Here is a 26943-nt window from a genome sequence, read left to right as displayed (position 1 = left end):
TTATTCTAATCCTCTAATCTGACCTCCTGTATAACACAGGCCAGAGACCTGCCCCACAATAATTTCTTGATTTAGAAATTACCATTGATGGCGAGTCCATCACAAACCTTGATAAACTGTAACTGTGAGGCAGTGCAGTGCTTCATACAATCCCCCTTCTCTCTGGAGGAGAGAGTAAAAAGACTGGGACTTTTCAGCTTGGAAAAGAGACGACTAATGGGGGATATGACAGAGGGCTATAAAATCATGACTGGTGTGGAGAGAGTAAATCAGGAAGTGTTATTTACTCCTTCACATTACACAAGAACCAGGGGCCACCTAATGAAATTAATAGGCAGCAGATTTAAAACAAACAAAAGGAAGTATTTCTTCACAGAACGCGCACACAACCCGTGGAACTTGTTGCCAGGCGATGTTGTGAAGGCCAAAACTATAACAGGGTTCAAATAGATGAGTTCATGGAGTTTAGGCCCATCAATGGCTATTAGCCAAGATAGTCAGGGATGCAGCACCATGCTTTGGGTGTCCCTAGCTTTTGATTGCCGGAAACTGGGACTGGATGACAAGAGATGAATCACTCTATGACTGCCTGTTCTGTTCATTCCTTCTGAAGCATCTGGCATTGGCCACTGTTGGAAGACTGGATACTGGGCTGGATGAACCTTTGGTCTGACCCAGTGTGGTGGTTCTTATGGACTGGGTGCTGTCACTGAGCCAGCTCGGCTTGTGGGATCTGAGGAGGTCACAGCACAGGCTGATCAGCTGCAGTGAACAACACATTGCCTTTTCATCTTATCTGCCCTGGCAAGTGCGTGGGGCTCCCTGCACGTGCCTGAGACTCCCCATGGGTTTAGGACCTGTGTATTTGTTGTGCCCATGGCATTGATGGCCAGATGCCACCGCAGTCCTGTTTCACGGAAGGGTGTAATGTGTGCTCTCTTCTTTGTTCCAAGCTGCACCGAGGAGGGCACTCAAGACACAGCAGGTAAAGGGCTTTCTGTCGTATTTCTTCTCCTCTGCTCCCACCCAAGATTTCCCTGTAGAGACATGCTCCAGGGTGCAGTGTGGCCGGGGGTACTCATAGGCCCAACCCAGAGGGCTCCTGCAAGTTCTGCCTGCTCTCCCGTCCCCCCGTCTCCTCCCTTGGCCCCATCCCCCCAGCCATCCTCTCACAGCTCTGGGGCTCATGCCCTTTTGTGTTTCAGACTTTGTGTCTCCCACACCAGGAGGCAGCTCGTCCATCATGCGCCTACCACAGAGCTGGGCCCCACCTGGCATGCCCCCAACACAGCAGGATGAAATGGGATGGGGGCACTGGAGGCCAAGCACCCACCTGCCACAAGGGACCATCCTCTAAGGTTTCCACAGGCTAATGAGGCTTTGTCAGTCTTCCAGTGTTTATATATCACCATAATGGGTTAACCAGTCAGAACCTTCTCTGTGCCTGAGGCTCAGACCAGTTGGCACCTGGAACGTGGACCAAGGAGCATCTCTTCCCCACACTGTGCCTAAGGCATTGCTCTCCTCTCTGCCCTGTGCCTTTGGACTAGCTGGCAGCTCTCCCTGCTTTGCTCCTGGGACTTAGCCAGGCAGGTTTCTTTGACTCTTTTGTATGTTCATTTTTGCTTGTACTAGTGAAGCTGCCATGCCGACAACCTCTGGGCTTCCCCACAACTAGGCTCAGCCCAGGCAGTGGCAGGGCTGGCAACCCACACCCACTGGCCTGCTCTGTGCCACCACCCAGCCCAGCAGGGACTTCCACTAGCGGGAGAAAGGGAGTGCAGCATCCATGGCCTGCCTATTCCTCAGCCTATTCATGGAGGGTGCCAGTAATGGTCAATTGGAATTGGTGAGATGGGGCCACCCAGCCCTGTGGGCATCAGAACAGCTCCCTGTGCTCCCTGGTGCACTGGCTGGACTTGACCCCATGACCAAGGGTGCTGCTGGTTCCCAGTACTGACTGGGCTGGCAACTCAATTAAGGCCTTTCCCTCCTCTGCTGTCTGGTTCTGGGGCACAGCTGTCTCAGGGCTTTGGCCTCATCCTCATGTTGGGTAAATGCAGCATGCTAGAAAATGCGTTAGCCAGCAAACTGCGCTGAGCACCACTCAGCACCCAGCATATGCAGGGCAGCTGTGTTCCATGTTGTGTTCCTGAGCATGACTGCCCCATGCATATGGGTGTTCCCCACTGTTAGCTGGGCATGAATTCCAGTGTGCTCACCATGGTTAGCTGGGCATGAGTTTCCAAGCACACTCAGTGCACAGTGGTGCTCACCGCTGTTAGCTGGGCATGCACTCTCAGTCACACAGAGTCCAGAGCATTGTTCAGTTTTCTCTGGCTCACATGTTTTCTTGCTTGCTGTGTTTGCTCTGTGTAGAAGAGACCCATAGCTCCAGTCTTTCCTGTAGCAGAAGCATGGAAGTGTGAACTGAAGGACTGTGTGGATGATGCCCCCTGCAAGCCCTTTATCCTTACTGCCTCTCTCCTTTGGGATAAGGGTCAGCAGATTCCTGCTTCTTAGGGAAGTCCTAGATTTAAGGGCAGGAGGGAGTCCTCTGAGCATCTGGTCTGAATTCCAGCCTAGCCAGGCCAGAGGGTGCTGCCCACAGATTCATAAGTGGGTTATTCTCTCCTTCTGTGTAGGTGTCACACCCCTTTGCTGGTAGTCCCAGAGAACCCATTTCTTGTAGCCCAGAGAGGGCACAAAGCCATGGGCTCTGCTTGCTCCCCTTGCGTCTGTGGGGTGGAGGTCCTCATAGCTCTGACACCTGCAGCCCCCACACCCTTTACTTCAAACTCTCACTGTCATGTGGTGAAATCACTGGTTTTTAAATGAAAATGCCACCTTTGTAGAGTGCGATAAAATGAGTTTTTTAACATTGTAAGCTTGACTCTGTCCTTGCGGCCTCTAGCATAGATTTCCTGGGTCCCTCTGAGTTTGGGAGGGGAAGGATTACTGAGGAAGCAGGCCAGTGGCTCTTCGTGCCCCTTGCTACCCGCTTGGTTTGGTTTTTAAACCTTCAGCCCTGCCCCGTGTCAGGAAGCTCCCTCCCCTGCTGCCCGAGTGATAGTAATAGCTTCAGTAGATGATGACACGTCACCCTGGGATGAAGACAGTCAAAGAGACTGTAAGGAGAAGGTCCCTGCCCTCAGCCACACCACTAGGCACCAGCTCTCTGAGGCGATGCTAAGGAGTGGTAGGTCCCAATACCTCTTCTGTGTGATCTGTCCACCCCAGCTCCACGACAGGACTGTGAAAGCACGGACCACAAGCCTGGGTCAAAAGGCCTAGTCCCAGATAGCAAGGGGGCAAGTGATCCCTACAAGCAGGGGCTTCTGGGGGCAGTGGGATGTTCAGGCTCCACCCCCCCCCACTTGTCTCATTAAGTGAGGTCCCTTTAGGAACACAAGCTAATGCCCCCTCCCTCTGCTTGCACTTGGTATAATCTGGTGTGCATGCCCCTTTGTCCCAGCAGGAGATTCTAAGCCCTTCCATCCCCTCTGCCAGCTGGTGTCCTCCAGCATTCCCCTCCTAACAGCGCAGATGCGGGAGCCCTGCTCCTGGCCCATGAGGAGAACAGCTTGTGCAGGTTTCTGTTCTCTGTGCTCTGGATCCTGCATCTTGTGTCTCTTGCTGCCATTTTCTCTGAGACTCCATCCTGGGAGCAAACAAGGCCTTTGCTGTTCCCTCTTCAGCCGCCAGCCCCATTTCTCTGTCAAACTACTGTTCTGCCAAGTGCAGGTGGTCAGGCAGCCCCAACCAGTGCCATGGAGCTGCAAAGACAGAGGGTCAATTCTCCCACTTCAAGGCCCTGTAGAGCAATGGGACAATTAGGGGAGGGGGGGCAATGGGTGAATCACTTTCCCCAGTAGGGACTCCTGGCAGCAGCTTCCAGTAGGGACCCAGCCTGGGCTGATGTCCTGTGCAAGGGAAGTGTGGGGTAGGATGGGATAGCAAGTGCTACGCTTGCTAGGAATCACCAGCACACTTTGATCTGGCAAATGACAAGAGAACAGCAGAGGGTGGGCCGCCAGCTTCTTGTGCATATATGTGAGAGTGAGCATGCATGCAACAGGACCGGGTGGGGGGGGTGAGGGGAGGGAGAGATCCCCTCTCTCCAGGTGACTCAGCCAGGAACAGCATTGTCGCTGGGCTCCAGCCATCAGCAGAGACCGCCAGGCAGCAGTTCTGGTCACTGCCCATGCTGTCTGGAGAGAAGCAGAGGCCATCTCCCTGATGGGCATGGACAGATGGCGGAGGGCCTGCTCCCCAAGGGGAGAAGTGTGCTGTCTCCAGAACTGCCCTGCCCCCAGGAACGGGTCTGTGCTGAAGGTGGCTGGTGGGAGCATGAGACGCTCTAGCTGCTGGGAAGGGGAGGCCGTTCTTCTTTCAGGAGCCAGCTGTTGCAGAGCTGAAGAAAAATCCAGGAGCAGAGCCCATGGGACTCCCATCCTTCAGCTCCAGTACCGCCTCTGCTGTCCCCCATTTTGCCATTGTCACTGCCCTGCATCAAAACCTCTGTGTCTCCTCTGTTCCCCTGCCCAGCCCGCCAGCACCATCCCATCCTGTGCTAGTGGGTCTGTCCCTCAGCCTGGGCAGCTGGCTCGCAAGCACTGTGCACACACTGGACTAGCCACCACAGCGACCCTTCTGCCTTTGAGCCAGAGACTTTTACTGGAAAGACCCTGCCACAGGGAGTCACTTGTCCTGCCCCCGGTGTGCCCGTGGCAGGAGCCGAGCAGCACCTGGAGGGAAGAGTCCTGAAAGTGCGTTGCTTGAAGATTAAGTCCCTGGAAGACACTGGATCCTGTGATTCTCATTAACCCTGGGGCTGCACAGACAGCATCCCAGCCCCTGGGGGAGCAGGCTACAAACCTGTCATTCCTCCAATGGAGGCTGTTCTGTTCTCTTCTGATGGAGGAAGGCAGATGGGGGGAGAGGGTGGGGTTGGTTTGGCCTCAGCCTTTTGGCTAGGAGCAATGCTGGTTCCAAATGACAGAATTCACTCCACAGTGATGCCACATGGACCCTGGGGTTTGGGTGCTAGCAGGAGGTGTTCGCCCTGGATACTCCTCTGCCCTGAACTTGAGGGTTAATTGGTGGGTACAAGAACTTGGTGGGTTTCATTGGTGTTTCCAAGTTGCTTGGGTCAGCTCCTTTCCAGCAGAAGGGCCTAGTGGAATAAACACCACCCTCTCCCATGGGAACCTGGGCCGGGGGCACTGTCTGCTCTGGGAGGAAGGAGTAACAGCTGCAGCCAGAGAGCCGTGGGGAGTGCGGCAGGAGTGGGACTATCGCCCTGTCGGACTGGAAGCGTTTCCCCTACGTGACAGCTGAGGCACAGGCAAGGATTCAGGCTGTAAAGACCCACTGAACCAGAGTCTGTGAGCTCGCCGGGCTGGGGTTGTGACTGAACGGACACTGAATAACTCAGGCATAGAATCCTGCCCACCCGGTCCCTGTTGCCAGAGAGATTTAACTCCGGGATTCCAGGTGGCCTGGAAATTGTATGTCATGGCCGTGTCCAAGGCAGTCATTGAGGGCACAGGAGGCTGCAAAGGGTTGCGGTGGGGGAGAACTCTGCCATGTTCAGAGCTGGTGATGTGATGGGGGTGGGCTGGAGTAGCACATTTCCTAGTTGCATCTTAGGGAGGAGGAATGGCTCTCTGCACAGACTCTGACGCCATTGTCTCCTACATAGAGCAGGCGCTGTGTGTCTGGGAAGCCCTGGGACAGTCTCTCTCCAGCAGCAGCATCTCCCTAGGGATGGAGACCAACCCCTTCTAGGCCATGCACTGGTGTGTAAAGGAACTACCCCCTCGCACACTCCAGAGGGACCCAACCTAAAACCACGCTGCAAGCGGGGCAGGGCCTGCAGTGAAGCCTTCAATGCCAGGAGCAATAGGATAGAGCTGGGGCAGGCACCAAGAGTGAGGCCTTGGCAGAGTGAGGGGGCTGGGGCAGGGCCCTGTGGTGAGGCCTTTGCCTGATGGCGGAGGCAGATGGGCCACAGGCAGTTTGCATTGAGGCCTTTGCCCCCCAGGGGCATGGGGATTCAGCACGGTATTCTCTGCCCCGCCACACACATTTCTCTGGGGCCTGTGGGTGTTTCCCAGTGACCCAGACTCTGGCTCTATGTAGCCTGCACCAGGGCTGCTGGAACAGAGCTTCTGCATGCTGGAAGCCTCCGAGGGAGCCAGAGGCAGAGGAGGAGAGGAGTCAGAGCTACATGTGCTAGATTTCCCTCCCACACCCAGAGCTGAACCGTGACCTGGAGACCTCCCAGGCAATGCAGTTAGCAGGGGATATGTTTTTATGTGCACTGGGTACGTCCCTGCTGCCCTACAAACTGGGCAGGCGTGAGATGTGATAGGGAGAACTCTCCCCTGCATCCCGCTGTCTCTGCAGCAAGGCCCTGCTTTGCTGTTTGCTGAGCACAGCACAAGGCAGCATTGGCCCTTCCTGGTCTGAGGTCCTCACCTCCCCGGGGTGGTCACATTCATACTAAGGGAAGGGATGGAAGCTCATCTGAGCTGCCAGTAGCTGAAGTCAGCTCAGTGACCCAGCCAACCTCCTGCCTCCTTGGGCTGGGATACCATCTCTGGCATGTCTGCAGGGGGCATGGGGCCATCCTGCAATTCAGACTCCAGACTTTGGGGAGTGCTGCGAAAACCTCCCCAGCTCCGATCAGTTCTCTTGGCAGCCGTTCCTGAGCTAGCACCTGCTCCACCTCCGTGGGCCCCACAGTCTAGGCTTGCAGGGTTAGGGAGCTGGAAAGTGGGCACTTCTCTGGGACCGTAAACAAACAGAAAATCCCTCTGAGGCTCCAGGCGCGCTGAATGAGAGCTAGGCCCCTTCTAGGGCTCTCTGGTGACTGGAGCTATGTCTGCAGCCTGGCTTAGGTCTGGCCATACCTAAGGCTGTAACAGGCGTGAACATGAGGACACACTGCCGTTTACGTAACAGCTGCTGAGTGACAGGGCCATGAGAGCCCACTTCCACGACATTATCCCTGCATCAACAGGAGGCTCCCGCATCCCTTGAAATCCGGTATTGCTGTTTGTTCTTTCGGTGCTGTTCCAGGCTCCCCATTGACTCCCGAGCGGCCCATGGGCGATTACATGATGGGTGTGAGGCTGAGTTCTGCATGCATCATCCAAACGGTCTCCATGCAGATCCCCTCATGGGGAGAAGGCCTTGGAAGAAGCATAATTTCTGATAAACAAGTCTTTGCATGCTGAGGGTTGCAGGCTGGCAGCCTGGTGTTGTCCTTTTATCCCATGATCTTCCTCGGCTCTGGCAGCATTCCCAGGGCCCTCGGATCCAGAGCTGATCTGTGCTCACACCTCAATGATATTGACAGATAGAGACTTTTTCTACAAGAGAAAAATCAGCATTAAGACCGGATTTTCCAAAATGCTCAGGACCAGATTCCTCCTGGGTTCAGCGCGCCCAGCGCCACAGGGATCCGCTGTGCTGAGCTCTTTCGGAGATCTGGTCCCAGTTGTGGGTACTGAGCACTTCTGAGAGTTCCACCGATGTGCCAAGTGGGGGGTGCGCTCCCCTCTTCCATGAGCCCAGTGGCAGCATCCTCCCCCCCGCCCGCCGGGCCAAGCAGTGCAGGTGCACCCCAGCCACGGGCGGAGCAGCGGCACACACCCGCCTCCCCGGCCTGGTGCCATGCTCTGGCTTTAGCCTCTCCTCGTGGTTTCTTTATAAAACTTGAGACTCAACAGAGACTAAAGCACTTCAAGGTGAACTGACTCCCTGCACAAAATGCAGATAAAAAACATTGCGCCCCCTCCCCATCCAACCCACTGCTACCATTCCCTTCTGCCCCTGACTGCCCCCCTTCCCTCCCCAATAAGCCCAACCCACCAGCACTGCCCCCCACGCCCCTAAGAAACCCAACTGACCAACACAGAGAAAATAACATTAGGAAAAAAAAAACCCCAAATCCCTCTCCAAATGGAGATTTTGCCCCAAAATGAGACGAGCCAGCCACCCCAGTCTCTAGGGACTGGGCGATTGCTGTGAGTTTCAGGTGGAAGGTGCTCAGATACGTGGTGATGGGCAGCTGTATGAAACCCTGAGACAGACAGATAACAACTGCTTGTATCACATGGAGATGAAGTTCTTTCCAGGCCATTAGTAACTGGGGAGAATGTTAAAAATCATCTATTAGGGATAAACATTTTAAAATCAGCTCTCAGGCTATGAGAACTGTCACAGAAGAGTAAAAAAGAGTTGGCTGAGGATCTCTGGCTGCTGGTGTTCATTGTTAATAACTCAGACCACTAGAGAAATTCCAAATGACTGGAAGAACTCTAGTGTTGTGCCAGTATTCAAAAAGGGCGAGCAAGATGATTTGGATAACTATAGGCCAATCAACCTGATATCAATCCCAAGAGACTAATGGATAAGCTGATATGGGGTCATACGGACTGTGTCATACAGGAGGTCAGACTAGATGATCACAAGTGGTCCCTTCTGGCCTTGTAATCAAAGAAGAATGAGTATCAGAGAGCAGGCAGCTTGCTGTGGCTGGAGGTGGAGATTATCACCCTCTCTGGTTACTGAGCCTTGTGCCGGCCACACTGTTCTTGGCTAAAATTCACTAAACAAACAACAGAACTGGCAGCCTCAAAGGAGCCCCGTTACCCCATATTTATTATTACCAGGGTTAACTCCAAAGAGCCATGGGGGTTGGGGATCCCTTCCATTGGCTGCTGCCCATGACTATACTAAGAGACAGTCCCTGCCCCAAACTGCTCCTTGTCTTAAGAAATCTGAGGTCTCTTACCACACGACCACCCCCAGTGACTCGCACACACAGACCCCATCCCCCAGTAACCCGCTCCCCACTGTTACCTTGCTGCGCAGGAGCCCCCCCGTGGGTCGCTCCGGGGTGCTGTGCTCTGAGGATGGCTTGGTCTTTTCCTTGTTGTTGTTGGAGTCGTTGTCCTTGATAATGTCATACTGTCTGCAGAAGAGCGCGATCACCGCTGCAGGGAGAGACAGGCATGGTTTGAGGGGGTGTCCCCAACACTGTGCCCAACACCACCCCCTGCCCACAACACTGCCCCAAATATCACCTTCTTCCAACACCACCATCCCCCAACACTGTGCCCTTCCTGCAACTCACATGTCTCCAACACCACCCCCCTGGAAGTACCCCAACACCACCCCTCCTCACAACTCCCCTTCCCCCCAATACCTCCAACACCACCCTTTCCCACAACTCCCCCAGCACCGCACCTTTCCCCACAACACCTCTTCCCTACATCTTGCCCAACACCCCCTCCCCACAACACCGCCAACACCACCCCTTGCCCACATTGCCCCAAATACCACCTTCTTCCAACAACACCCACCTCGAACACCACCCCTCCTCACAACTCCCCCAGCATCCCACCTTTCCCCACGACACCCTTTTCCCACATCTCCCCCAACACCGCCCCTCCCCACAACTCCCCCAACACCATCCCCCCAACACCAACCCTCCCCACAACTCCCCTTCCCCACAACACCTCTTCCCTACGTCTTCCCCAACACCACCCCCACCCTACAACTCCCCCCGCAACACCCACAACACCACCCCTTGCCCACATTGCCCCAAATACCACCTTCTTCCAACAACACCCACCTTGAACACCACCCCTCCTCACAACTCCCCCAGCATCCCACCTTTCCCCACGACACCCTTTTCCCACATCTCCCCCAACACCGCCCCTCCCCACAACTCCCCCAACACCATCCCCCCAACACCAACCCTCCCCACAACTCCCCTTCCCCACAACATCCCATCTTTCCCCACAACACCTCTTCCCTACGTCTTCCCCAACACCACCCCCACCCTACAACTCCCCCCGCAACACCCACAACACCACCCCTTGCCCACATTGCCCCAAATACCACCTTCTTCCAACAACACCCACCTTGAACACCACCCCTCCTCACAACTCCCCCAGCATCCCACCTTTCCCCACGACACCCTTTTCCCACATCTCCCCCAACACCACCCTCCCCACAACTCCCCCAACACCACCCCTCCCCACAACTCCCCCAACACCATCCCTCCCCACAACTCCCGTTCCTCACAACATCCCATCTTTCCCCACAACTCCCCCAGCACCCCACCTTTACCCACGACACCCTTTTCCCACATCTCCCCCAACACCATCCCCCCAACACCGCCCCTCCCCACAACTCCTCCAACACCATCCCCCCAACACCAACCCTCCCCACAACTCCCCTTCATCACAACATCCCATCTTTCCCCACAACTCCCCCAGCACCCCACCTTTCCCCACGACACCCTTTTCCCACATCTCCCCCAACACCATCCCCCCAACACCACCCCTCCCCACAACTCCCCCAACACCATCCCTCCCCACAACTCCCCAACACCCTACCCCATCCCACAACTCCCCCCTAAAATATTTTCCAGAAAAGCAGCATGGCTTGATTTTAAGACATCAAGAGATGAGACTCCACTGCTTCCTTGAGAGTTTGTCCCAATGGCTCATCACCCTCACTGTTAAACATTTGTGCCTAATTTCTCCTTTGAATTTGTCTGGCTTCATTGGTTCTTATTTGCCTTTTACTGGTAGACCAAAGAGCCTGTTAGTACTTGGGGTTTTCTCCCCATGAAGGTAATTAGACAATTCACCTTGTAATCTTCTTTTTCATAACTAAACAGATTGAGCCCTTTAAGTCTCTCACTTGTTTTCTCCAGCCTTTGAATAATTTGATAGCTATTTTCTGCATGGTCTCCAATTTTTCAACATCCTGTTTAAAATGTGGACACCAGGACTGGCTGCAGTATCCAGTTTCAGTCTCATCAATACCATGTGCAGAGGAAAAAGAGAAGAAAGAAAAAAAATCGCAACAAAATCTCATTTAATCAAAAAATCTAAAATCGTAGAAAAAAAAACATTGTTCACAAAGGTTTGGTTTACTTCATAAAGCCTCTGTCATCAAAAATACATTTTGATTAAAACTTTTGCCTAGCTCTTGTGTTGCCCCCTATCCTGCCCCCCTTAGACCTCACACCCTGGCAAAATGGCAATTGTCCATTGGAATGACTGACCGAGGGGAGTGGTGAATTCTCCTTTGCTTGGAGTCTTTACATTAAGACTGGGTGTGCTTTTAATAGCTCCATGGGAAGTAATGGGCCGGCTGCAGAAATCACTGAGGCAGGTTCTCTAGCTTGTGTTATGCAGGTCAGACTAGAAAATCATGAGAGTCCTTTCCGGCCTAGAGTCTGGGAATCTCTGGGTAGACTGCCCCAAAGAGCCCCCTCCCTCTTAACCTTCTCCTGCATTAAGCAGGTTGGGCTCCTGGAGTCTTTCACTCGGAGGCACGCTTTCCAGGCCTCAGACAGGGTGTCAGCAGTGCAGCTGGGAGTGGGTCTCCCAGCCCGGGGGGACTGACTTCCGTTAGCGGGGCTGGAGCTAAAAATCGCAGGATGCCCACTGCAGGCCAGTAGCAGCCTAACCTCGCGAGCCTGGGAGCTGAGCTCTGGTGTCCAGCCAGAATCTCTCCTGCTGCTGCATTGGCCACGCTGTTACTGATAGCGCGTTAGCTCCCGCCCCCAAGTGTGCGTCTGTGTACTCAGGCAGACCCACACTGCGTGTCACTCTCTTCTGAACCCTTTCCAACTCGTTGCAATCTTTTTTGAAGGGTGGGCCCAGAACCAGACACAGTATCTAGCAGTGGTCCCACTAATGCAAAGCGAAGAGGAAATAACACCTCCTTACCCTTGCATATATGTCCAAGGATCACCAGAGTCCTCTTAGCTACAGCAGGGAGATCAGGCTCATAAGAACATAAGAATGGCCGTACTGGATCAGACCAAAGGTCCATCCAGCCCAGTATCCTGTCTTCCGACAGTGGCCAATACCAGGTGCCCCAGAGGGAGTGAACCTAACAGGTAATGATCATTGATCTCTCTCCTGACATCCATCTCCACCCTCTGACAAACAGAGTCTAGGGACGTTATTCCTTACCCATCCTGGCTCATCGCCATTAATGGACTTAACCTCCATGAATTTATCCATTCTCTTTTAAACCCTGTTATAGTCCTAACCTTCACAACCTTCTCAGGCAAGGAGTTCCACAGGTTGACTGTGCGCTGAGCGAAGAAGAAGGTCCTTTTATTTGTTTTAAACCTGCTACCCATTAATTTCATTTGGTGACCCCTAGTTCTTATATTATGGGAACAAGTAAATAACTTTTCCTTATTCACTTTCTCCACACCACTCATGATTTTATAGACCTCTATCCTATCTCCCCTTAGTCTCCTCTTTTCCAAGCTGAAAAGTCCTAGCCTCTTTAATCTCTCCTCATATGGGACCCGTTCCAAACCCCTAATCATTTTAGTTGCCCTTTTCTGAACCTTTTCTAATGCCAGTCTATCTTTTTTGAGATGAGGGGACCACATCTGTATGCAGTATTCAAGATGTGGGCGTACCATGGATTTATATAAGGGCAATAAGATATTCTCCGTCTTATTCTTTGATGATTCCTAACATCACGTTTGCTTTTTTGACTGCCGCTGCACACTGCGTGGACGTCTTCAGAGAACTATCCACGATGACTCCAAGATCTTTCTCCCGATTAGTTGTAGCTAAATTAGCCCTCATCATATTGTATGTATAGTTGGGGTTATTTTTTCCAATGTGCATTACTTTACATTTATCCACATTAAATTTCATTTGCCATTTTGTTGCCCAATCACTTAGATTTGTGAGATCTTTTTGAAGTTCTTCACAGTCTGCTTTGGTCTTAACTATCTTGAGCAGTTTAGTATCATCTGCAAACTTTGGCACCTCACTGTTTACCCCTTTCTCCAGATCATTTATGAATAAGTTGAATAGGATTGGTCGTAGGACTGACCCTTGGGGAACACCACTGGTTACCCCTCTCCATTCTGAAAATTTACCATTTATTCCTACCCTTTGTTCCCTGTCTTTTAACCCGTTGTCAATCTATGAAAGGATCTTCCCTCTTATCCCATGACAACTTAATTTATGTAAGAGCCTTTGGTGAGGGACCTTGTCAAAGGCTTCCTGGAAATCTAAGTACACTATGTCCACTGGCTCCCCCTTGGCCACATGTTTGTTGACCCCCTCAAAGAGCTCGAATAGATCAGTAAAACATGATCTCCCTTTACAGAAACCATGTTGGCTTTTGCACAACAATTTATGTTCTTCTATGTGTCTGACAATTTTGTTCTTTACTATTGTTTCAACTAATTTGCCCGGTACTGACGTCAGACTTACTGGTCTGTAATTGCCGGGATCACCTCTAGAGCCCTTTTTAAATATTGGCGTTACATTAGCTATCTTCCAGTCATTGGGTACAGAAGCTGATTTAAAGGACAGGATACAAACCATAGTTAATAGTTCCACAATTTCACATTTGAGTTCTTTCAGAGCTCTTGGGTGATGCCGTCTGGGCCCGGTGACTTGTTACTGTTCAGTTTCTCAATTAATTCCAAAACCTCCTCTAGTGACACTTCAATCTGTGACAAATTCCTCTGATTTGTCACCTACAAAAGACGGCTCAGGTTTAGGAATCTCCCTCACATCCTCAGCCGTGAAGACTGAAGCAAAGAATTCATTTAGTTTCTCCGCGATGACTTTATCGTCTTTACGGGCTCCTTCTGTATCTCGATTGCCCAGGGGCCGCACTGGTTGTTTAGCAGGCTTCCTGCTTCTGATGTACTTGAAAAACATTTTGTAATTACCTGTTGAGTTTTTGGCTAGCTGTTCTTCAAACTCCTTTTTGGCTTTTCTTATTACCTTTTTACACTTAATTTGGCAGCGTTTATGCTCCCTTCTATTTACCTCACTAGGATTTGCCTTCCACTTTTTAAAAGATGCCTTTTTATCTCTTGCTGCTTCTTTTACATGGTTGTTAAGCCATGGTGGCTCTTTTTTTTAGTTTTTTTGTTGTGTTTTTTATTTTGGGGTATACATTTAAGTTGGGCCTCTATTATGGTGTCTTTGAAAAGTGTCCATGCAGCTTGCAGCGTATCTACCACTCCTCCTAAACTGGGAGGAGTGGTAGATACACTGGAGGGCAGGGATAGGATACAGAGGGACCTAGACAAATTGGAGGATTGGGCCAAAAGAAATCTGATGAGGTTCAATAAGGATAAGTGCAGGGTCCTGCACTTAGGACGGAAGAACCCAATGCACAGCTACAGACTAGGGACCGAATGGCTAGGCAGCACTTCTGTGGAAAAGGACCTAAGGGTGACAGTGGACGAGAAGCTGGATATGAGTCAGCAGTGTGCCCTTGTTGCCAAGAAGGCCAATGGCATTTTGGGATGTATAAGTAGGGGCATTGCCAGCAGATCGAGGGACATGATCGTCCCCCTCTATTCGACATTGGTGAGGCCTCATCTGGAGTACTGTGTCCAGTTTTGGGCCCCACACTACAAGAAGGATGTGGATAAATTGGAGAGAGTCCAGCGAAGGGCAACAAAAATGATTAGGGGTCTGGAACACATGACTTATGAGGAGAGGCTGAGGGAACTGGGATTGTTTAGTCTCCAGAAGAGAAGAATGAGGGGGGATTTGATAGCTGCTTTCAACTACCTGAGAGGTGGTTCCAGAGAGGATGGTTCTAAACTATTCTCAGTGGTAGAAGAGGACAGGACAAGGAGTAATGGTCTCAAGTTGCAGTGGGGGAGGTTTAGGTTGGATATTAGGAAAAACTTTTTCACTAGGAGGGTGGTGAAACACTGGAATGCGTTACCTAGGGAGGTGGTAGAATCTCCTTCCTTAGAAGTTTTCAAGGTCAGGCTTGACAAAGCCCTGGCTGGGATGATTTAGTTGGGGATTGGTCCTGCTTTGAGCAGGGGGTTGGACTAGATGACCTCCTGAGGTCCCTTCCAACCCTGATATTCTATGATTCTATGATTCTATGATTCTATGATTTCACTCTAGTCACTGTACCTTTTAATTTCTGTTTCACTAACCGCCTCATTTTTGCATAGTTCCCCTTTCTGAAATTAAATGTCACAGGGTTGGGCTGCTGAGGTGTTCTTCCCACCACCAGAATGTTAAATGTTGTTATATTATAGTCATTATTTCCAAACGGTCCTGTTATAGTTACCTCTTGGACCAGATCCTGTGCTCCACTCAGGACTAGATCGAGAGTTGCCTCTCCCCTTGTGGGTTCCTGTACCAGCTGCTCTAAGAAGCAGTCATTGAAAGTATCAAGAAATTTTGTCTCTGCATTTCGTCCTGAGGTGACATGTACTCAGTCAGTATGGGGATAATTGAAATCCCCCACTATTATTGAGTTTTTTATTTTGATAGCCTCTCTAATCTCCCTTAAAGCATTTCATCGTCACTATCACTGTCCTGGTCAGGTGGTCGGTAATAGATCCCTACTGTTATATTCTTATTAGAGCATGGAATTACTATCCATAGAGATTCTATGGAACATGTGGATTCATTTAAGATTATTACTTCATTTGAGTCTACATTTTCTTTCACATATAGTGCCACTTCCCTTCCCCCCCCCACATGACCTGTTCTGTCCTTCCAATATATTTTGTACCCCGGAAAGAGGCTGGGATTTTTCAGCGTGGAAAAGAGGAGACTAAGGGGGGATAGGATAGAGGTCTATAAAATCATGAGTGGTGTGGAGAAAGTGAATAAGGAAAAGTTATTTACTTGTTCCCATAATATAAGAACTAGAGGCCACCAAATGAAATTAATGGGCAGCAGGTTTAAAACAAATAAAAGGAAGATCTTCTTTACTCAGAGCACAGTCAACCTGTGGAACTCCTTGCCTGAGGAGGTTGTGAAGGCTAGGACTATAACAGGGTTTAAAAGAGAACTGGATAAATTCATGGAGGTTAAGTCCATTAATGGCGATGAGCCAGGATGGGTAAGGAATGGTGTCCATAGCCTCTGTTTGTCAGAGGGTGGAGATGGATGGCAGGAGAGAGATCAATGATCATTACCTGTTAGGTTCACTCCCTCTGGGGCACCTGGCATGGGCCACTGTCGGTAGACAGGATACTGGGCTGGATGGACCTTTGGTCTGACCCAACACAGCCATTCTTATGTTCTTATGAATGATTATGTCCCATTGATTGTCCTCGCTCCACCAGGTTTCTGTGATGCCTATTATATCAATATCCTCCTTTAACACGAGGCACTCTAGTTCACCCATCTTATTAGTTAGACTTCTCGCATTTGTGTACAAGCACTTTAAAATCTTGTCACTGTTTATTTGTCTGCCCTTTCCTGATGTGTCAGATTCTTTTTAATGTGAATCTTCTCGTCTGATCTGGCCCATACTTTATCCTCTTTCATCCCCCTCCTCCTTCCTAAAACCTAGAGAATCTCTATCAATAGACTCTCCTCTAAGAGAAGTCTCTGTCCGATCCACATGCTCCTCTGCAGCAATCAGCTTTCCCCCATCTCTTAGTTTAAAAACTGCTCTGCAACTTTTTTAATGTGAAGTGCCAGCAGTCTGGATCCACTCTGGTTTAGGTGGAGCCCATCCTTCCTGTATAGGCTCCCCCTATCCCAAAAGTTTCCCCAGTTCCTAATAAATCTAAACCCCTCCTCCCTACACCATCATCTCATCCGCGCATTGAGACTCCAAAGCTCTGCCTGCCCACCTGGCCTTGCGCCTGGAACTGGAAGCATTTCTGAGAATGCCACCCTAGAGGTCCTGGATTTCAGTCTCTCTCCTAGCAGCCTAAATTTGGCCTCCAGGGCGTCTCTCCTCCCCTTCCCTACGCCACTGGTACCTACATGTGCCACGAGCACCGGCTCCTCCCCAGCACTCCACATAAGTCTGTCTAGACGCCTCGATGGCTCAGCTGGTTATCTGTAGTCAGGGTCAATTGACTTTCACCAAGTCCAGCCCCTGCACTGTGATACGACCAAGTAAACCTAGACTGTGCCTGACAGGGTCTGTCCAACCTGTTCCTAAAGACCTCTCATGATGGGGATTCCACAGTCTCCCCTGGAAGCCTGTTCCAGAGCGTAACTACTCTTAGAGTTAGAAAGTTTTCCCTAAAACCTAATCTAAATCTCCCTTGCTGCAGATTAAGTTCATTATTCTTGTCCCACCTTCAGGTCTCAAGTGTAAGCTTGAAAGTTTGTCTCTCTCACCAACAGACGCTGATCCAATAAAAGATATTACCTCACCCCCCCGGTATCTCTAACATCCTGGGTCCAATGTGGCTACAGCAACACTGCACGTGGACTTTGCCCTTGTCTTTACTGAATTTCATCTTGTTGTTTTCAGACCAATTCTCTAATTTGTCAAGGCCAATTTGAGTTCTAATCCTGTCCTCCAAAGTGGTTGCAACCCCTCCCAGCTTGGTGTCATCCACAAACTTTATAAGCAGTCTCTCCACTCCATTACACATATCACTCATGAAAACAGGGACTGGTACTGGACCCAGGGCTGACCTATAGGATATGCCCCCTGGCGTGAGAGCGAACCATTGACAACGGCTCTTCCAGTGCAGTCTTGCAATCAGTTTTGCACCTACTAGTTTCATCTAGCACACATTTCCCTAGTTCGTTACAAGAATGTCACTGGGGACTGTGTCAAAAGCTTATTTCACACCTACAGCTGCCCGCCCCCCGCCCCCACTCGAGCCACAGCCCGCTGCATCTCCTGCGCCCGCCTTCACACCCATGTCTGCCTTCCAGCCCAACCCCTGTATGGAATCCAGAGGGGCCAGAGGCCCATGGGGTGGGACCCTGGGTGGTGGCCAGTGAGCACCGGCCCTCCCCCTTTCCTCACCTGCCCACATGAGCAGCACCGTCACGATGATGACAATCTCCCCGGTCTGGAGCTGCCGCTGCTTGTCCAGCCCTTCCACAGTGATGTCACCTGCAAGACACACGCCGTGCAGCGTGGAGTGGCCCGGCCTGGTGGGGCTGTCAGGTTGTGCAGCCCCCACCCGGCTGCGGGCGGATGAGAAACAGCACCCAGCCCCGGCACGGAGCCAGAGGAGACTCCCAGAACCGTAGGGGCCAACAGGACACAAGTGGAGGGCGGGGAAACACGGCTCTGGGCTTCATCCCCTCAGCTCCCAGCTGTGTAAAGGGCAGGGGACACCTGAGCCAATCACACCTTTGCTGCCCCGGAGGCATCTGGGGCTGGTCAGAGGCAGCAGGCTGGCCTGGCTGGTCTGATCCCGGACAGTCCCTTGAGAGTTAAAGCACCTTCTCTTTTTCCCGGGAGATGGGGGTATAGTCGGGGGAGGCGTGTGCACCAGGGAAAGGGGGCATATACCCACCAGCCGGGGGGCCTGGGGCACGGCTGCGTCTGTGTCTGGCAGGCCTGTGTGTGCTGGGGAGCAGGATGCTGACAGAGCTGCCCCACCTGCCTCCCTTCCATCCACACTCCAGCATCTGCCACCCACCCTAAGGGGCTCACACCTCCTGCTCAGCAGCAGCTCCTTGCTTTCTGGTTCGGCCTGGGATGATGATGTACCTCCTGCTCATGTCAGAGTCCAGGGTCAGTGCCAGCCCTCGGCAGCTGGCTGGGGAGAGCAGAGGATGCGTGCGGAGGTGGCCAGCGTGCTGCACGAAGGCTGCGTGCGGAGGTGGTCAGCGTGCTGCACGAAGGGCGGCGCTGTTGCTCTGCAAACTGGGAGTGTGAGTTTTCTAGTGCATTTGCCAGGTGCTAAGCAAGCCAAGGTCGCTGGAGTCAGGCCTGCAAGCTGTTTAACTGCTTTGTGTTTTACAGCAACAGGGTCACGTTACTGTCTGGGGCTCTCTGGGCCCATTTAGTCCATTGAGACTGACACAGCCAGGGCCTGCAGAGCGACACGGGAAGCCAGAGAGGGGTCAGGGGTCAGCGAGGGCAAACACTGGGGTGAGACTAGGGACTGGGATGGCACCTGGAGGTGTGGGGAAAGCACTCAGTGCAAAGGCTCTGCTGCCCCCTTTAACACAGGTCAGGCCAACCTGGTCCTGTGTGGACAAAACTCAGGCTCCAGTCCAGATCCAAGCTGCCTCCGGCCCTGCAGAGAGCGGCACTGGACTGATGGCGCTGGCTGCCTTTCAGAAACCAGCCAGTTTACCCAGAAATCCCTCTTCTAATGGGGAAGCCCATGGTTGGCATCTCCCAGCCCAGCACGCCCCTCCAGGAGGAAGAGGACTGAGCCCGCTGGCCCCTGGGAGAAGTCACTGGGGAGACAAGGAGGGCAGGGCCGTGAGCCAAGAGCTCACCAGACAGCCACTGCCTGGAGGGGGAGAAGGACGAGGGCTGAGCCTGGGGCTCCAGGGTCGGGCGCCGAGCTGTCCACCCTGCACCGCGCACTTGCCCCAGCCAGCTCCTTTTGATTTAATTGGGGCTTGGTCCTGCTTTGAGCAGGGGATTGGACTAGATGACCTCCTGAGGTCCCTTCCAACCCTGATATTCTATGATTCTATGATTCCTCCCCTGGGCAATGGTGCCCACGAGGAGCATCAACACAGCTGCCCGTCCGGAGCAGGGTGTGGGGCGGAGCGAGCCCCGGGCTCTGGAGGACGGACGGGACCCAGCCTGGACGGAGATGCTGGAGTGTTGCAGCAGCCACATGGCAGGTTTAACCCTTTGTGGGACCTCCCCAGTGTCACACGCCCAGGGATCCTTGTGACTGGCTGCACCAGGCTCTCACGATCCTACCACCCGCACCCCAGGCCAGGAGCACTGAAGGTGGGTCCTCCAGGCCTGCCTAGAGAGGCTGCAGAGAAGCAGCCAATCAGAGCACAACAGGCTCAGTTAAAAGGCATTGCAAGGGCTGCATCTCCAGTTGCTGGCTGGGAGCAGAAGCGGGCGGGCAGGGGCTGCATCTCCAGGTGCTGGCTGGGAGCAGAGGCAGGCGGGCAGGCAGGGGCTGCAGCTCCAGGTGCTGGCTGGGAGCAGAAGCAGGCGGGCAGGGGCTGCATCTCCAGTCGCTGGCTGGGAGCAGAAGCGGGCGGGCAGGCAGGGGCTGCATCTCCAGTTGCTGGCTGGGAGCAGAAGTGGGCGGGCAGGGGCTGCATCTCCAGTCGCTGGCTGGGAGCAGAAGCGGGCAGGCAGGGGCTGCATCTCCAGTCGCTGGCTGGGAGCAGAAGCAGGCGGGCAGGCAGGGGCTGCATCTCCAGTCGCTGGCTGGGAGCAGAAGCGGGCGGGCAGGGGCTGCATCTCCAGTTGCTGGCTGGGAGCAGAAGCAGGCGGGCAGGGGCTGCATCTCCAGTTGCTGGCTGGGAGCAGAAGCAGGCGGGCAGGGGCTGCATCTCCAGTTGCTGGCTGGGAGCAGAAGCGGGCGGGCAGGCAGGGGCTGCATCTCCAGGTGCTGGCTGGGAGCAGAAGCGGGCGGGCAGGGGCTGCATCTCCAGTTGCTGGCTGGGAGCAGAAGCGGGCGGGCGGGGGCTGCATCTCCAGGTGCTGGCTGGGAGCAGAAGCGGGCGGGCAGGGGCTGCATCTCCAGGTGCTGGCTGGGAGCAGAAGCGGGCGGGCAGGCAGGGGCTGCATCTCCAGTCGCTGGCTGGGAGCAGAAGCAGGCGGGCAGGCAGGGGCTGCATCTCCAGTTGCTGGCTGGGAGCAGAAGCGGGCGGGCAGGGGCTGCATCTCCAGGTGCTGGCTGGGAGCAGAAGCGGGCGGGCGGGGGCTGCATCTCCAGTTGCTGGCTGGGAGCAGAAGCGGGCGGGCAGGGGCTGCATCTCCAGGTGCTGGCTGGGAGCAGAAGCGGGCGGGCAGGGGCTGCATCTCCAGGTGCTGGCTGGGAGCAGAAGCGGGCGGGCAGGGGCTGCATCTCCAGTTGCTGGCTGGGAGCAGAGGCAGGCAGGCAGGGGCTGCATCTCCAGTCGCTGGCTGGGAGCAGAAGCGGGCGGGCAGGCAGGGGCTGCATCTCCAGTTGCTGGCTGGGAGCAGAGGCAGGCGGGCAGGCAGGGGCTGCATCTCCAGTTGCTGGCTGGGAGCAGAAGCGGGCGGGCGGGGGCTGCATCTCCAGGTGCTGGCTGGGAGCAGAAGCGGGCGGGCAGGGGCTGCATCTCCAGGTGCTGGCTGGGAGCAGAAGCGGGCAGGCAGGGGCTGCATCTCCAGTTGCTGGCTGGGAGCAGAGGCAGGCGGGCAGGCAGGGGCTGCATCTCCAGTTGCTGGCTGGGAGCAGAAGCGGGCAGGCAGGGGCTGCATCTCCAGTCGCTGGCTGGGAGCAGAAGCGGGCGGGCGGGCAGGGGCTGCATCTCCAGTTGCTGGCTGGGAGCAGAAGCGGGCGGGCAGGCAGGGGCTGCATCTCCAGTCGCTGGCTGGGAGCAGAAGCGGGCGGGCAGGGGCTGCATCTCCAGTCGCTGGCTGGGAGCAGAAGCGGGCGGGCAGGGGCTGCATCTCCAGTCGCTGGCTGGGAGCAGAAGCGGGCGGGCAGGGGCTGCATCTCCAGGTGCTGGCTGGGAGCAGAAGCGGGCAGGCAGGGGCTGCGTCTCCAGTTGCTGGCTGGGAGCAGAAGCGGGCGGGCAGGGGCTGCATCTCCAGTTGCTGGCTGGGAGCAGAAGCGGGCGGGCAGGGGCTGCATCTCCAGGTGCTGGCTGGGAGCAGAAGCGGGCGGGCAGGGGCTGCATCTCCAGGTGCTGGCTGGGAGCAGAAGCGGGCGGGCAGGCAGGGGCTGCATCTCCAGTCGCTGGCTGGGAGCAGAAGCGGGCGGGCAGGGGCTGCATCTCCAGGTGCTGGCTGGGAGCAGAAGCGGGCGGGCAGGGGCTGCATCTCCAGTCGCTGGCTGGGAGCAGAGGCAGGCAGGCAGGGGCTGCATCTCCAGTTGCTGGCTGGGAGCAGAAGCGGGCGGGCAGGGGCTGCATCTCCAGTTGCTGGCTGGGAGCAGAAGCAGGCGGGCAGGCAGGGGCTGCATCTCCAGGTGCTGGCTGGGAGCAGAAGCGGGCGGGCAGGGGCTGCATCTCCAGTTGCTGGCTGGGAGCAGAGGCAGGCGGGCAGGGGCTGCATCTCCAGTTGCTGGCTGGGAGCAGAGGCAGGCGGGCAGGGGCTGCATCTCCAGTTGCTGGCTGGGAGCAGAAGCGGGCAGGCAGGCAGGGGCTGCATCTCCAGTTGCTGGCTGGGAGCAGAAGCAGGCGGGCAGGCAGGGGCTGCATCTCCAGGTGCTGGCTGGGAGCAGAAGCGGGCGGGCAGGGGCTGCATCTCCAGTTGCTGGCTGGGAGCAGAAGCAGGCGGGCAGGCAGGGGCTGCATCTCCAGGTGCTGGCTGGGAGCAGAAGCGGGCGGGCAGGGGCTGCATCTCCAGTTGCTGGCTGGGAGCAGAGGCAGGCGGGCAGGGGCTGCATCTCCAGTCGCTGGCTGGGAGCAGAAGCGGGCGGGCAGGCAGGGGCTGCATCTCCAGTTGCTGGCTGGGAGCAGAAGCGGGCGGGCAGGCAGGGGCTGCATCTCCAGTCGCTGGCTGGGAGCAGAAGCGGGCGGGCAGGGGCTGCATCTCCAGTCGCTGGCTGGGAGCAGAAGCGGGCGGGCAGGGGCTGCATCTCCAGTCGCTGGCTGGGAGCAGAAGCGGGCGGGCAGGGGCTGCATCTCCAGGTGCTGGCTGGGAGCAGAAGCGGGCAGGCAGGGGCTGCGTCTCCAGTTGCTGGCTGGGAGCAGAAGCGGGCGGGCAGGGGCTGCATCTCCAGTTGATGGCTGGGAGCAGAAGCGGGCGGGCAGGGGCTGCATCTCCAGGTGCTGGCTGGGAGCAGAGGCAGGTGGGCGGGCAGGGGCTGCATCTCCAGTTGCTGGCTGGGAGCAGAAGCGGGCGGGCAGGGGCTGCATCTCCAGGTGCTGGCTGGGAGCAGAAGCAGGCGGGCAGGGGCTGCATCTCCAGGTGCTGGCTGGGAGCAGAGGCAGGCGGGCAGGCAGGGGCTGCATCTCCAGTTGCTGGCTGGGAGCAGAGGCAGGCAGGCAGGGGCTGCATCTCCAGTTGCTGGCTGGGAGCAGAAGCGGGCAGGCAGGGGCTGCATCTCCAGTCGCTGGCTGGGAGCAGAGGCAGGCAGGCAGGGGCTGCATCTCCAGTTGCTGGCTGGGAGCAGAAGCAGGCGGGCAGGGGCTGCATCTCCAGTTGCTGGCTGGGAGCAGAAGCGGGCGGGCAGGGGCTGCATCTCCAGTTGCTGGCTGGGAGCAGAAGCGGGCGGGCAGGCAGGGGCTGCATCTCCAGTTGCTGGCTGGGAGCAGAAGCGGGCGGGCAGGGGGCTGCATCTCCAGTTGCTGGCTGGGAGCAGAGGCAGGCGGGCAGGGGCTGCATCTCCAGTTGCTGGCTGGGAGCAGAAGCGGGCAGGCAGGGGCTGCATCTCCAGTTGCTGGCTGGGAGCAGAAGCGGGCGGGCAGGGGCTGCATCTCCAGTCGCTGGCTGGGAGCAGAAGCGGGCGGGCAGGGGCTGCATCTCCAGTCGCTGGCTGGGAGCAGAAGCGGGCAGGCAGGCAGGGGCTGCATCTCCAGTCGCTGGCTGGGAGCAGAAGCGGGCGGGCAGGGGCTGCATCTCCAGTTGCAGGCTGGGAGCAGAAGCGGGCAGGCAGGGGCTGCATCTCCAGGTGCTGGCTGGGAGCAGAAGCGGGCGGGCAGGCAGGGGCTGCATCTCCAGTTGCTGGCTGGGAGCAGAAGCGGGCGGGCAGGCAGGGGCTGCATCTCCAGTTGCTGGCTGGGAGCAGAAGCGGGCGGGCGGGCAGGGGCTGCATCTCCAGTCGCTGGCTGGGAGCAGAAGCAGGCGGGCAGGGGCTGCATCTCCAGTTGCTGGCTGGGAGCAGAAGCGGGCGGGCAGGGGCTGCATCTCCAGGTGCTGGCTGGGAGCAGAAGCGGGCAGGCAGGGGCTGCATCTCCAGTTGCTGGCTGGGAGCAGAAGCGGGCGGGCGGGCAGGGGCTGCATCTCCAGTTGCTGGCTGGGAGCAGAGGCGGGCAGGCAGGGGCTGCATCTCCAGTTGCTGGCTGGGAGCAGAAGCGGGCGGGCAGGGGCTGCATCTCCAGGTGCTGGCTGGGAGCAGAAGCGGGCGGGCAGGGGCTGCATCTCCAGGTGCTGGCTGGGAGCAGAGGCGGGCAGGCAGGGGCTGCATCTCCAGTCGCTGGCTGGGAGCAGAAGCGGGCGGGCAGGGGCTGCATCTCCAGGTGCTGGCTGGGAGCAGAAGCAGGCGGGCAGGGGCTGCATCTCCAGTCGCTGGCTGGGAGCAGAAGCGGGCGGGCAGGGGCTGCATCTCCAGGTGCTGGCTGGGAGCAGAAGCGGGCGGGCAGGCAGGGGCTGCATCTCCAGTTGCTGGCTGGGAGCAGAAGCAGGCGGGCGGGGGCTGCATCTCCAGTTGCTGGCTGGGAGCAGAAGCGGGCGGGCAGGGGCTGCATCTCCAGTCGCTGGCTGGGAGCAGAAGCGGGCGGGCAGGGGCTGCATCTCCAGTTGCTGGCTGGGAGCAGAAGCGGGCGGGCGGGGGCTGCATCTCCAGTCGCTGGCTGGGAGCAGAAGCGGGCGGGCAGGGGCTGCATCTCCAGTTGCTAGCTGGGAGCAGAAGCAGTCGGGCGGGCAGGGGCTGCATCTCCAGGTGCTGGCTGGGAGCAGAAGCGGGCGGGCAGGGGCTGCATCTCCAGTTGCTGGCTGGGAGCAGAAGCGGGCGGGCAGGCAGGGGCTGCATCTCCAGTTGCTGGCTGGGAGCAGAAGCGGGCGGGCAGGCAGGGGCTGCATCTCCAGTTGCTGGCTGGGAGCAGAAGCGGGCGGGCGGGCAGGGGCTGCATCTCCAGTTGCTGGCTGGGAGCAGAAGCGGGCGGGCAGGGGCTGCATCTCCAGTCGCTGGCTGGGAGCAGAAGCGGGCGGGCGGGCAGGGGCTGCATCTCCAGTTGCTGGCTGGGAGCAGAAGCAGGCGGGCAGGGGCTGCATCTCCAGTTGCTGGCTGGGAGCAGAAGCGGGCGGGCAGGGGCTGCATCTCCAGTTGCTGGCTGGGAGCAGAAGCGGACAGGCAGGGGCTGCATCTCCAGTTGCTGGCTGGGAGCAGAAGCGGGCGGGCAGGCAGGGGCTGCATCTCCAGTTGCTGGCTGGGAGCAGAAGCGGGCGGGCAGGCAGGGGCTGCATCTCCAGTTGCTGGCTGGGAGCAGAAGCGGGCGGGCAGGGGCTGCATCTCCAGGTGCTGGCTGGGAGCAGAAGCGGGCGGGCAGGGGCTGCATCTCCAGGTGCTGGCTGGGAGCAGAAGCGGGCGGGCAGGGGCTGCATCTCCAGGTGCTGGCTGGGAGCAGAAGCGGGCGGGCAGGGGCTGCATCTCCAGGTGCTGGCTGGGAGCAGAAGCGGGCGGGCAGGGGCTGCATCTCCAGGTGCTGGCTGGGAGCAGAAGCGGGCAGGCAGGGGCTGCATCTCCAGTCGCTGGCTGGGAGCAGAAGCGGGCAGGCAGGGGCTGCATCTCCAGTCGCTGGCTGGGAGCAGAAGCAGGCGGGCAGGCAGGGGCTGCATCTCCAGGTGCTGGCTGGGAGCAGAAGCGGGCGGGCAGGGGCTGCATCTCCAGGTGCTGGCTGGGAGCAGAAGCGGGCAGGCAGGCAGGGGCTGCATCTCCAGTCGCTGGCTGGGAGCAGAAGCGGGCAGGCAGGGGCTGCATCTCCAGTCGCTGGCTGGGAGCAGAAGCGGGCAGGCAGGGGCTGCATCTCCAGTCGCTGGCTGGGAGCAGAAGCAGGCGGGCGGGCAGGGGCTGCATCTCCAGTTGCTGGCTGGGAGCAGAAGCGGGCGGGCAGGCAGGGGCTGCATCTCCAGTTGCTGGCTGGGAGCAGAAGCGGGCGGGCAGGCAGGGGCTGCATCTCCAGTTGCTGGCTGGGAGCAGAGGCAGGCGGGCGGGCAGGGGCTGCATCTCCAGTTGCTGGCTGGGAGCAGAAGCGGGCGGGCAGGGGCTGCATCTCCAGGTGCTGGCTGGGAGCAGAGGCAGGCGGGCAGGCAGGGGCTGCATCTCCAGTTGCTGGCTGGGAGCAGAAGCAGGCGGGCAGGCAGGGGCTGCATCTCCAGTTGCTGGCTGGGAGCAGAAGCGGGCGGGCAGGCAGGGGCTGCATCTCCAGTTGCTGGCTGGGAGCAGAAGCAGGCAGGCAGGGGCTGCATCTCCAGTTGCTGGCTGGGAGCAGAAGCGGGCGGGCAGGCAGGGGCTGCATCTCCAGTTGCTGGCTGGGAGCAGAAGCGGGCAGGCAGGTGCTGCATCTCCAGTTGCTGGCTGGGAGCAGAGGCAGGCGGGCGGGCAGGGGCTGCATCTCCAGTTGCTGGCTGGGAGCAGAAGCGGGCGGGCAGGGGCTGCATCTCCAGGTGCTGGCTGGGAGCAGAGGCAGGCGGGCAGGGGCTGCATCTCCAGTTGCTGGCTGGGAGCAGAAGCAGGCAGGCAGGGGCTGCATCTCCAGTTGCTGGCTGGGAGCAGAAGCAGGCGGGCAGGGGCTGCATCTCCAGTTGCTGGCTGGGAGCAGAAGCGGGCGGGCAGGGGCTGCATCTCCAGTTGCTGGCTGGGAGCAGAGGCAGGCGGGCAGGCAGGGGCTGCATCTCCAGTCGCTGGCTGGGAGCAGAAGCGGGCGGGCAGGCAGGGGCTGCATCTCCAGTCGCTGGCTGGGAGCAGAAGCGGGCGGGCAGGGGCTGCATCTCCAGTTGCTGGCTGGGAGCAGAAGCGGGCGGGCAGGGGCTGCATCTCCAGGTGCTGGCTGGGAGCAGAAGCAGGCGGGCAGGGGCTGCATCTCCAGTCGCTGGCTGGGAGCAGAAGCGGGCGGGCAGGGGCTGCATCTCCAGGTGCTGGCTGGGAGCAGAAGCGGGTGGGCAGGGGCTGCATCTCCAGTTGCTGGCTGGGAGCAGAAGCGGGCGGGCAGGCAGGGGCTGCATCTCCAGTTGCTGGCTGGGAGCAGAGGCGGGCAGGCAGGGGCTGCATCTCCAGTCGCTGGCTGGGAGCAGAAGCAGGCGGGCAGGCAGGGGCTGCATCTCCAGTCGCTGGCTGGGAGCAGAAGCGGGCGGGCAGGCAGGGGCTGCATC

The 26943-nt window shown here is 57.0% G+C and overlaps 2 protein-coding genes across 8 annotated transcripts in view; one reads left to right on the top strand and one right to left on the bottom strand.

Moving 5' to 3' along the window:
- LOC144262459 (low density lipoprotein receptor adapter protein 1-like) overlaps positions 1 to 2887 on the top strand; it is a 30064-nt gene extending 27177 nt beyond the window's left edge. Inside the window, exons 8-9 of one of the 7 annotated variants that reach the window (XR_013345522.1) lie at positions 614 to 985; positions 1206 to 1322. Coding sequence is in view for 5 of the 7 variants with exons in the window: in XM_077812209.1 (XP_077668335.1) it covers positions 954 to 1299 (346 nt within the window). In the remaining 2 variants the exon portion in view is untranslated. Of the gene's footprint in view, positions 1 to 613 lie in introns of all 7 variants that reach the window. The other 6 variants (XR_013345523.1, XM_077812211.1, XM_077812210.1 and 3 more) reach the window with 6 other exon arrangements.
- A 4386-nt stretch (positions 2888 to 7273) lies between these two features.
- The window catches only part of FNDC4 (fibronectin type III domain containing 4), a 64588-nt gene continuing 44918 nt past the window's right edge, over positions 7274 to 26943 (bottom strand). Inside the window, exons 4-6 of the mRNA XM_077811474.1 lie at positions 17800 to 17889; positions 8875 to 9008; positions 7274 to 7379 (exon numbers count right to left, since the gene is read on the bottom strand). Of these exons, the coding sequence (XP_077667600.1) occupies positions 7344 to 7379; positions 8875 to 9008; positions 17800 to 17889 (260 nt within the window). The 3' untranslated portion in view covers positions 7274 to 7343. The remainder of the gene's footprint in view (positions 7380 to 8874; positions 9009 to 17799; positions 17890 to 26943) is intronic.

Source organism: Eretmochelys imbricata, chromosome 3 (genome assembly GCF_965152235.1).
Source record: "Eretmochelys imbricata isolate rEreImb1 chromosome 3, rEreImb1.hap1, whole genome shotgun sequence".
Classification (NCBI taxonomy): Eukaryota; Metazoa; Chordata; order Testudines; family Cheloniidae; genus Eretmochelys; species Eretmochelys imbricata.
Note: the sequence above shows the minus strand (reverse complement) of the source record. Positions and strands in the feature narration are given on the sequence as shown.